The sequence below is a fragment of the Carassius gibelio genome, chromosome B18 (genome assembly GCF_023724105.1).
Source record: "Carassius gibelio isolate Cgi1373 ecotype wild population from Czech Republic chromosome B18, carGib1.2-hapl.c, whole genome shotgun sequence".
Lineage (NCBI taxonomy): Eukaryota > Metazoa > Chordata > Actinopteri > Cypriniformes > Cyprinidae > Carassius > Carassius gibelio.
In genome coordinates, this window is record NC_068413.1 from 30,891,005 (window position 1) to 30,903,504 (window position 12,500).

General features: G+C 35.3%; 1 protein-coding gene across 1 annotated transcript in view; it reads right to left on the bottom strand.

The window, feature by feature from the left end:
* Positions 1-434: 434 nt before the first annotated feature.
* LOC127977113 (xylosyl- and glucuronyltransferase LARGE2s-like) overlaps positions 435-12,500 on the bottom strand; it is a 31,433-nt gene continuing 19,367 nt past the window's right edge. The window contains exons 2-7 of the mRNA XM_052581793.1: positions 6,829-7,021; positions 4,103-4,392; positions 3,637-3,719; positions 2,941-3,064; positions 665-836; positions 435-588 (exon numbers count right to left, since the gene is read on the bottom strand). Coding sequence (XP_052437753.1) covers positions 452-588; positions 665-836; positions 2,941-3,064; positions 3,637-3,719; positions 4,103-4,392; positions 6,829-6,928 — 906 coding nt within the window. The 5' untranslated portion in view covers positions 6,929-7,021 and the 3' untranslated portion in view covers positions 435-451. The remainder of the gene's footprint in view (positions 589-664; positions 837-2,940; positions 3,065-3,636; positions 3,720-4,102; positions 4,393-6,828; positions 7,022-12,500) is intronic.

The window sequence follows — 12,500 nt, forward strand, 5'->3', positions numbered from 1 at the left end:
GCGTGAACAAAAGCCAGATCTAATTCCGTGTCGAAGTGATGATGCGTGTTATCGAGTGACTCTTTTACCGGCTGTTTTGAAGGAAGATCAACGTTCGCGACGAAAACATTTGTGCAAACTAATGAAGCAGGGATCAGTTAGTTCCTCACTTTCCGCGCTGACGCCGAGATCGTTTGCTTGCTTCAGTGGAAGTATGACGTGCCTAGCGTTTTCGACTCGTACATTACACGTCACGTGCTGATGTCACGTGTCGTTACGGGATCTTTACGTGTGAAAGCATGCACATATACCGGGTCATCACTGGCAGTGTGAAAGTGCAAAATCTAGCGACCCGGGAACAATTGCAGGAACACTTTACCTGTGTATTTACCGGAACGGCAGTTTGAAAGGGGACAGTGTGTGTTCAGTTATTGAAACTGTATGCTTTTCCCCCTTTCTTTTCTTATTAGAATCATATATCGCCAAGAAGCTGCAAGCCCTCACCTGTGTTAAAGCCCCTCCCGAGGGCTGGCCAGGGTTTATGATTTTTCCACAGATTACCGAGGTACCAATCGCTCTGATTCTCTACCAGACCAATCACCTGTTTCTCTGCAATCACAACATCGGTGTTAAGTTTCACTGTCCAGATGCTTTACATGCCTCCTGAAGAAAAGTGAGCGATTACCTGTGAACTTCCGGAAGATGGCCCACAGCTCGGCGATGTCCGTGGCGAAGGTGATATCTGTATCGAGGACGATGGCCTTTGAAAGGTTGGACGGCAGAGCTTTGGTGAGTGTGAGCTTCATCAGGCCGTAAATTCCTGAATAGTGTTTGTTTGGTATCCATGACACCTCCGACTAGGAGAATGAGAGAGATAAACACAGAAATCTGTGAGAAATGAGCAAAAGAGCACGAGTGACTGTTTCAGCCTCGGTTCTAGAAATATTTTTCTAATTAAACTTCAGTAAAACTTCAAAGCTGTATAAATTACAACAGTAAAATCATAGAAAAGTATTTGATATTTTAACACTGGAAAATCAACTTGGCAAAAGAGAATCAAATCTGTGACAATTATTATATATTTAAATATACACTTTTAAACAGTATTTAACTTTTGTGTATTTCTGACAAAACATTTACTGCATTTTAAACTTATAATCAATTAGAGAGAGAGAAAGAAAGAGAGAGAGAGAGAGATTATTATGTGTAAAACACTCTTCTAATTCATTTCAAATTAAAAACAAATTATAATTCCAAAAAATAAATTTAAAATTTCAAATGAAACATTTAACTTTTTCTTTTTTCTGAATATTTAATTTCAGGTCAAAGTGCAAATATGTTAAAACGAAACTATGTAGATATATTTAAATAATAACATCTAAACCTTTAACTAAAATGTGATTAAAAAGTATAAAAACTATAATATATCAAAAATAATAATAAAAAAATAATTACATATTAATAATTAATAATTAATAAAAATTAAATTACATATTAAAAATAATAAAAAATAATTACATATTAAATTATTAATAATTACACTATATAATATATATATATATATATATATATATATATATATATATATATATATCATATATAACCTGCTGTTGTGCTCTCCCCTCAACAGCTGAGAAAAAAAATCTATATATTGTTTTATAAATATTACAGTATTTTACCACACACAACTGTACTGATATTCTCAAGTGATGAATGTAAGAGAAAATAAGGTTTAAAATTACTATACACTAAGCATTACAAAATCATAATATTATTGTACTGAGACCCAGATATTGATATAATAATAATAATAATGTACACAGGATGAAAACATGTATTCCAAGGTTTTGCAACTAATATAACTGATTATTTACTATACCTGACCTGGATATAGTTTTTAGATTGTTCTTATAACCCTCTTATAAGGCGCTCATTGTGCTCTTCATGTTTGCTCCTGAACTGTATTCTGCAGTTATAGCATCATCTGAACCCATGGAAATGACCCTATACAGTTCTTATTGTATGCTTCATCTTCTCAGCATACATCCTTTATGACCTGATCTCGTGGTTAATAATAATCTGCCGAAGAGGGGTTGATTGAAAAAGACTGGATTTCCTGCAGTTTAGCTTTCCTATACTCAGGAGAGCAAAGAGGTCTCTATGCACAGCAGAGACACAGGATGTAAAATCCACATGATTAGAGATGGCTCCAAGCCAAACAGCTGACAATCAGTGGTGTACTAAATGCGGGAGGGGGGCGAGAGCACAAAACAGGACAAGAAGTAATGTATTTGTGTTATTGTGCATGCATTCATGTGAGTGTCCTTGAGTGTGCAGTGTAATGTAAACTAGAATGAGCTCTCCTAGAATATGTGTGCATGTGTGTGCGTCGAGGAGGCATGCTCTTTGATTGTCACTTCACTCTAACGTGCACTGCATAAAAAAAAAATAAAAAAAAAATCACAACGGACAGTGAATAATTCAACGCCACAGCAAAGGCTGCACTCACATGCCAAGTTGTAAAAAAAAAAAAAAAAAAAAAAAAAAAAAAAAGATAAGAACTGTCACTTTAAATATATGAACAGAAATGAATAATTCTGTGTTTTCCCACATGCTCTGGAGCGTGCAAGAGAGTAAGAGCGCTTGAGCTCGCTGGAGTGTAAACAAGCTCAATGTTTCCACTATCACAGACAAGCCATACTATCCCAAGGGGACCTTTGCCCCTTCATTACAATCCATAAGCGCATGTGACACGTCTCTCATCCCAGTTGTTTGTGCCTGAATGAGCTCAGAGAGGATTGTGATGGGCATCATTCTTCAGACTTGTCATTGCCACCTGCATCGTTTCAAAACTATCACTGCTTATGACCTCCCATTAAACCTCTATAATGGTGCTCTGTGACATGGTCATTATCTCTGGGTCAAAGAGCAAGTGTAGAGTCATGGAAGAATGGTGCTTACTTTGAGTTCATCAGCGTCATAGAAGCTGACTTGTACGGACGGCACCATCCATGACTGGAACAGAGTGCTGAGGATCTGATTGGCCACTGTATCTGTGATGAAATGAAAGTGTAGTGGGTTTCTCCTGAAAAGAGAGATGTGGACATGTTGATGTCTTAGGTTTTATACTGTATGAATACATCAAGCAAATTAAAAAAATGTTGATGACTATTTTTGCTAGTTTCATGATTTAATTTACAATTATCATGTGGTGCGACAACAAAGGTGACAATACAGTATGTGATGCTAAGGTGACAATTTGGTAATTTGAAATTTGGTAATTATTAATTAAATCATGCTGGATTTTGGAAAATGAAATCTGAAAATGAAATTTCAAGTTTGGAATTTTAATTTCAAATGTAAAATTCCAAATTCCAAAATTTAAATGTCAAATTTCAAACTAAAATTCAACTTAAAAAATAAATAAATAAATAAATTGATTTTGAATTTGGAAATTTGAATTTGTAATTGTGTAAATTTCATTTCAGGTCAAACACAATACATATGAAATAAATTATATAGCTAAATTCCAATATTTATTCTTATACACATCGTATAGATAAGATTGCATGCACAATGCAGCTCTGTATATTGGTGTCAGTATACTATTATACTGCTTTTTTATTTACTATTAATTTTCCTGTCCGTGGTTCTTACCTGTGGAACAGGATAGATTTGACCAGAGTGACCACGTCCCGACTGGCGTTGTGACCCGCACACACACACGCCACGTGAATCAACTGTGTGTGCAGAGAAAGGCCAATGTTTTAGATTGGACTGAAGAACTTTAGCTTAAAACTTATTGTGTAGACACTTATCATCTAACATGCAGCAGTCAACCAGAAAAGAATCATACACATATGGCAGAAATATTATTTGAATATAGAGAAGATAAATACAGAATATCAAATTACAGTGATGATGCCAGTACTTTCCATAGAAATGACTTTACTTTTCAGAGCCATTTTTTAGTTTCAACCAACTATATTAGCCCGTATTGTTTTATCATTTCAACCTATCGAACTTGTCTTTGGGAAAAAAACACCAAAGTGTGTTTCGGACCGCTGCATGTTCCTCTAAAGATTTGTTCTCACATCTGACAGGACCTAATATGTCATCTTACCTCACACTTCTCGGCTGTGGGCGAGCGAGAACACTCGCTGTGATTGGCCCGTTCCTCGGCTGTGTTCTCCACGTCTTCTGGACCGGTGTCTGCTGATGCAACCCACTGCTGGTTGCCATAGTTACCCTCAGCAGGCTGGGCAGCCAGGCCCTGCGATTGGCTCAGCTGGAGGCGGATCTGCCGGTTCTCTTCCTCCACCTCTCGAACCCGCGATGCCAGGACGTCCCGTTCCAGCAGCCGTGCTTCTGTAGATTCCACCAGGCACGCGGAGAGGAGCAGGGAACGCCCGTCTGATACGGCACAACAGATTTCATTTATTTCGAGTGATCTTGACAGATTACACCCCAGAGATGGATGGATGAGAGGTAAGAAAATAGGAAGCCTGAGGTGAATTTACAGAGACAATAAAACGTAAATGTCATTTGGATTCAAGACAGACTCCAAGAGTATCTCAATCTACACATTGCTCTCTGCTGGGATGATTATAGTAGCAGAAAATTGGGTGTGATCAGGGAGAACAAAGTAACAGGCATTGAATTTATCGGAATGATTTGATGGATTTTCTTGCATTGCACTCATGTACAAGTGAGTGCAAATCACTCATCCCTGGTAACCAGAGTTGGGAACCATCTTACAGAGCGTAGCCATGTCGTTTCTCATCCATTATCCATTAGCATTCACATTCATCTCAGGCAGTTGGGCACAGGGGCCCCTGGAAGTATGTGATATGTAATCTACATCTTTGCTTATGAGCCAACAATTCTGCCACAAGGTTATTTTGAGCCAATCACCTGAGCGGTAAATGCCATGTGATTAATGAATCTAGAGCAGAAAAGGAAAATGCCCTGCCCTGACTGGCTGACGACAGCACAAGAACACAAACAGTTGCTACACATGCATCTGTGCTGAGCTGTGAAGTCAAAGGCAGCAGATGGAGAAAAGTCCATTTCATGCTTTTATGAGCCCTCCAAAAACTATAAAATCTATAATTATGAGCTTATTTTATAAAACCACTATATATATATATATATATATATATATATATATATATATATATATATTATATATATATATATATATATATATATATATATATATATATATAGTGGTTTTATAAAATAAGCTCATAATTATAGATTTTATAGTTTTTGGAGGGCTCATATATATATATATATATATATATATATATATATATATATATATTCCCGAAAGCATTCTCAAAAAAGTGCAGCCATTGTCAACAGACCTGCCTACTGTCCAATTGTTATTCATGAATTACAGTTAAACTTTAAAGAACTATACATTCTTTAATAAAAGTTATACATCTTTTGTAAGATTTTATTTTAGATTATTTTACTTCATAAATTTGTTAATTTAATTACTTTTTTAGTAATCCAGCGGCCCTAGTGGGAATTTTCTGAGGCCCCCAGGTGGGCCCCGGACCTCTAGTTAAGAAATACTGATGTAGTATCAAGACTTGAGCAAGTCTGTAAACTGTAAAAGGGCCTATGTTTTTACCTTAGTATAATCCTAGTATGTGTTACTGTTTATAAAATGGATAGTTCCGGTGCTGAATTCTCACTGGTCAATATAATTTTGCATTCATTCTATAATCCATAATAAAGTTCTCTGATGTGAACAACTGGTTCAGCAGATTATATTTTATACCACAAGTTTTCCAAAACTGGGATCATTATAAATAATAAATTCAATGAAAAATTTATTAATAATTGAAAAAAACTATAACATTGGAATAAATGAATAATTTTACAATAACAACAACCAAAATAAAACGTTGACTAAGAAACGATTAAATGTGTGATTTGCCTGCATGTCACATGACCATGAAACAACATCAGAAAACTGTGAACGTGAATGTGAGGTTAAATTACTGAAATACTAACTGAATTCGCAGAGAATTTTCTAGTAAATATTTTAGGTCAAAGTCCCTGTTATAATGGAAGAATGACAATTTTGAATGAATTGTTTAAAAAAAATAAACAATGAATATGTGGGTCCTTAATATATTTAATTAGTAAGGCTTTATAAAAGCAACCACTTTTAAACAGGCCATGCTGCATTGTAAAGTCCCAGGGCTGCAGGCACTCATCCCTTACTGCTTAAATATTAAATTAACTTGATATGGCACAATTCAGCACAATGTATTAACACTTCAAGGCATTCTTAGAAAGAATATTGCATCAAAAACCAGCTCTCCATTTCACCCGTTTCAAACAATGACCGATAAAATGCTTTTAAAGTGCAGAAATATATCTTCAACATTTTTCTATAGGAAACAACAAGTCTTCTCTTAAACACTTTCAGTCTTATAAATACTGATGATCATGCTCTGATAATCTTCTTTTCTGAGTGTGCATTTCTCATGATAGGTTCACATGCCAGATAGAGAGTGAGAGAATGAGCTTTTAGAATGATTAGCTTTGTAAGATCTGGCTGCAGATCAGTTCTGTTATCAGCACTCCACAGCGTTATTGTGCGTCTCTGAGGATGACAGACCCATCGGATGAGGCTTTTAGAACACAGACCGAGATAAGTCTATGACTGACAGTCTCAACACCCAAGTCACCCCAGCTTAAAAGGAAAACTCTTTGTCAGTCCAGCCTTCACATCAGAACACAGGAAAATAGGCCACTGTAGTCTGTCTCACAGAGATCACTTTTTTTTTGGAAAACTAAAGATCTGACGATAAGTGTCTTGATACTCACTTTCCGAGTTCCCCACGAGCAGGTAAAGCCAGGTGAACAGGATGACGAAACTCAGAGACACCACCAGCAACTTCAGCTTCCCTCGGCAGGGGCAGAGCATCCTGGGATTGTGGAGGACTGGGCGGGGGAGGGAGGGGATGGAGCGATCAGCTTGGACTTGCTCTAACGCTGGTCTCCTGCAGCATCCTCTCTTCTGGAGGAGAGAAAGAGGAAGAGGTCGTTTGTTAGAAATGCACAGGCCCATTGAGAATCTGAAGCTCCACGCATTTTGAAACAGATGTCATTCACAGAGCTTTGCATTTCTGCTGCTCCATGCAGGTTTGTTTGTTCATTTTTAGGGGGATTCCATGCTTAAAATGTCTCCACTGCTGATATAGATATCATGCGTATGTGACAGCCCTAGACTCTATATATAAAAAAGCAAGAAAATTAAGAAACACCGAAGGGGAATCCACAAATCCAATGGGGTTTACAGGTAACTAAGTTTTACCCAGCTGTGACAAAATTTAGTGTACTTAATACTAAAATATACTATATTTTCCTTACACTGAGAAATAGAGCATACGATGTGTCAAATGTGGTTTAAAATCAAAGGATTGATTAAATATTGTATTGGCTCCAGAATAATTTCTTTTTTTTTTCTCTCTTATGTTTACCATTTATTTGTTTAAAAATACATTAACATAGTGAGATATTTTTACAATTTAAAGTAACTGTTTTCTACTTTATTATATTTTAAAATGAAATGTATTTATAGTGATAAAAAAGCTGAATTTTCAGCATCATTACTCCAGTCTTTAGTGTCGCATTATCCTTCAGAAATTATTCTAATATTATTAATTATGCTCCTCAATTATTATTAATATTATAGCAGCAAACATTGTTAAAACTGTTAGAAATCTTTCTTCAGCAACTAATAAGCATATTAGAATGAATAAATAGATATATAAAAAAATATAAAATACCAGTAGCGTACGTTTCATATATTTATGCCACAAAGGTGAAAAAAAAATAATTATTACAAATAAATTGTAATAAGAAATAAAAATCCTGTGAATAACATGTATTTTACAGTGCATCGTACAAAAAAAAAAAAAAAAATGTGACCACTTTAATGTGAACTAATTTAGTCTAATCAAGGAAAGTATTTTTATGAGTTAGATAAGTAGAAATAGATCTTTGAAATCACCAAGCTGCAGTGTGTAATTTCTTCACTACTGTCACTAAACTAACTAAAACAATAAAGACACTCCCCTATCTGCCATTGGTGCAAGAATAAATAAATAAATAAAAATTATATATATATGTATATATATATATATATATATATATATATATATATATATATATATATATATATATATATATATACAAAATAAAATGGAACTCCCTGAGTTCTGTTTCGCTGTTTGGCTGGTCAATGTTCAGACAGAACTGAAAGTTTATTTTTTTATAATTGAATAAAGTAAATGAATCCAAACCATGAAATATATATTTGAGCTACTTTAATCATGCTTTGAGCTACCAGTAGTAATCACAAAAAAAAGAAGAAAAAAAAAAGAAAAGAAAATCCACAAATGTAATGCCAAAAAACAGTAGAGAAAATCTGATAATACATCACTGACAATTTACAGCTTTCATCAAAGCTTCCAAACACAAATATAAAATGCATTTCAGCTGTCCTATAAAAGCTTTAGTACAGCAAGACATATATTGCAGATAATATAATTGGTATAATAATAAATATTGATTCAGTGTTGTTTTTCCATCTTTGTGCAGCATTGTGTCTGCATTAAAAGCATTGCAGGCTCTGGCTTCACTAAACTCCAGGCTTTCAGCTGTCCAGAGTAACTCCATGTAAGCCTCTCTGCACGCCACTTTACAGCACGTATTCATGTCTGTGTTCATGCCACGTGGGCTACACGACAGCCATTGTTGTTTACACCACTCTTAATTAAAGAGCGAGCCGTGGGAGGCTCTTCATCACCCCAGCAGACGCAGATTAACAACAGAAAAAAAAGAGAAAGAGGGAGTGGGAGAAAGGAGACAGACAGTAGAGAGACAAACAAAATCATCTTTATTTTATTATGAACTTATGAGCTTAATTAATCATGCTTTAGTATAATAAGACATATGCCTGCAGGTTGCAAGATTGGATGCTGACAAAAAGAAATAATAATAATAATTAATATTATATATAATATTATTATAATATATATATAATTTTATTTTCTTGGGAATTCGGATGTGGTATTTCAGGTGCTTACTGCGTTGACTTTCATATGCTTATTAATGACTGCTTCACTCACACAGCTGCAGGTCTAGGCTTTTTGTCTGGGCTTTTAAATATTTATTTGCATTTAATTTATCTATTTATTTTTTGCATGACTGTGCAAGACATGTTATTTTTACAATTTAAAAGACCATAAAATTATAAAATAAATATACTGAATTTAATATATAATGTATATAAGCTTTGTGATTTTACATATTACATTCTATTATACACATAAACGAAACACTCAAATGGTCACATATCAATTAATTTGGTTTATCATATTTACACACACACACATACACAAAAGTAAGTGAATAATCTCCTTTTAATTGATCATTAATACAGGCTTCATTGTTTGCAAAAGTTTTAGCAATTGAGAATTAATCACTTTAAAATGTAGAGTATTCCTCTGTGAAAACAAATCAAAATATTGATGACTCACCATGCACTCATTTATTTCATCCAGTCAAATGCTCTCTAAAATAATGCCCTGCTCTCTAATACCACTGCCTCTTTCTAGCAAGCAACTTAAAGTCCTGAATTCCAAATGGTTCAAAGATTCTAATTGATTTGTTAAAATGCACATAATGACACATTATAATGACCTGACATAATGAACACATTAATCAGTAAGTGCTAGCATCAGTGACTGCTTTCCTGTACTGCATAAGACCCATTTTAATGCTAGTGGTGACTGCAGTCAGTGTTTGTATGTGTGTGTTTTGTTTGTCTCTGAATTGTGTTGAGCTGTCCTGTACCATGTAACTGTTTTTATAAATGATGTCCTTCATCACCTGACTGAGGCTGACACCAGCCTTTGTTTGTTTGTTAGTCGTCTCTTATGTGTGGCTCTCTTGAACATTCAAGGCCATCCTGAGCTCTCCACCGCTCATTACCAGATTACATCCACCCACCCTCACACACACACACACACTTGCCACGGCTGCAAAATGCTCTCTCAAACTTTAGGGATGTGAAAGCCAAGTATGTGCGGCCAGTGGGAAAAAAAAAATAAAAGAATGTATGTAAATCTACACTTCTTGAGTCTGAAAGATATTACATAAGTTAGAAAAAGAATAAACCAACTTGGTGGGTTGTCTATAAGCAGAGTGCAGTCCTTGTAGACACATAGTCAACCCTTATTAATGGGCCATGTGAAACGTAACCTCAAGCAATTAACCCACAGAAGAGACAGCCGTTTCTGAGTTCATTCTGCAGCCTTTTCAAAACCAACACCACCACTAAAAACTTCTCTTCATTACACAGAAAAAATCACCCTGACAGGGATTACAAAGAGGTTAACTGGGAAAAAAATGACTAATTCAGTCTCCTTCTGTCATACATAATTCTTAACTCAGGCACCCACAATCGACCAATATTGCATAATCAAGATCAACTTTTCACAAAAAAAAAAAAAAAAAAACTCTTAAAAATAAAAATTAAGTTTCTTCATTGGCATCAAAGGATTTTTATGTTTTTGAAATATTTCAGTAATACATGTCACTGACATCATCACCAAGAACACTTTTGTAAGTATGTACACATGGTCTTAAGCTGCAATAGCAATTTAGTAAAGGACACCAAAGATCAATAATGACATGTATTAATGACAAAAATCTGAATAAACTATTTGTATGGTTAATTAGCCTAGAGGCTGTTGACGTGGCACATTAGCATGTTAATATGCAACACGCACCCTCAGGTGGGCATTAATCATCTATTTTACAGCGCGTTGAAGCACCGCTCATCCATTTACAATTACCAGCCTTATAAATAAGCCTTATAAACTTACTTTTGTATGTATTTCTTATTACATCGGACATCTGTATTTCTTAATAACTACTTTTTAAAAAGAAACACCTGGCTAAGAAAAGGTGATTCCAATCCAACAATGCCCTGAAAAAAAAACACATAGGCTAAACTCTGATACAAAATCCAATCTGTTTCCCTATTCATGATGTCATTGGACACATATACCAGACTGTACACCTAATCGCATTTATATATTTTTCTTTCACCAGACTCCCTTCTCCTCCTCTCCTGTGATTTCAGACTCCACAGGCCTCGTGATGGTGGATGAGCAGCACTAAAGGTCAGCTGGTCGTAAATTCAAACAGCCAGGTTCCCACTATGTGCCACGCAGTTAGAGAACGTTTTTAAACTGTTGCCAGCACAGGAGTCATCAGAACACTGTTATTTACCCCTCTCACCCTCATTATACCCAGTTGGTTCTAAAACGGGAAGTAATACATTAAGTAAATCAAAGAGATTGCACAGGACTGTACACCCTTAAAAAGGAAGTTTTCACAGCAATCCCATAGAAAACAAACCATTTTGATTCCACAAAGAATTTTTTTCCACTTCAAAGAACCATTTGTAGAATGGAAGAGTTCCATCGATGTTGAAGGTTCTTCATTGAACCATTGATTTTTACCTTATATTTCTAATTGTATTATGAGTGTATTATATTATATTATATATGTTAATAATGTATATTGTTAATATAATTAAATATGCTCAATGTTAATGATAATAAACATATATAACTTTTTAAAAAAGTGAGATTCAACCCAACAGCCAGTAATGTTAATTTGACTCATCCCTCCCATGAATTTTGATGATATTTCCAGTCCATCATCATCATATATATCTGCATAATCATTCATTTAAACTTTAAAAAGAAACCAGACTTGTTTACTGAAATATAATAGATGTGCCATCTGTTTTGATGATCCAGAAGTGAGAAAGTCTCCTATGTTTGCATTGGCACAGGTAAGATGAAACTTGCCTTTTCCATAGCTGGCGGTCTGATCAGTGGCACATAAATCTCTTGTTCATATCTACTGCTTGTTAATATTCTCTGAATAGAGAGAGTAAAGAGAAACCACAGATGACACAACATAACCTCAGGGCACGTCTCTAATTCTTATGGGAGTAGAACGGGCCAAATGCTTTAGAGCTGAGGTCACATTGGGTTTTAACTCTCACTTTTGTGTCTTATAATACAAAACCTGTTCAGACTGAACACTAAAACGCCACCTCAGCCAAACCTGTACTGCCCGGTTTGTCTTTCTAAACAGGAAATGCATGCAGTTTATGGCTTCAGTTTAAGATGCTTTTTAAAAGGTCACTTTGCAGAGGATCTTTAAGACACAGGGCTTTTATGGGGTGAAAAGCCTCTACCCAAATCCATTAAATGACTAGTTATAGTGAAAGAAAGAGAAAGAAACAAAGCAAGATAGAAGGATAGAGCTGGGTCAAGGTGGGCTAGCTGGCAGCTTTCATAAGGATCTCTAGCTGAACAAGCAATGAGACTCGCAAGCACGCTCTACAGGGACAGGTGTCCTAGTAAACCAAGAATTACTGAGGTTGTATAGTGGAGAGAGGTGAAATA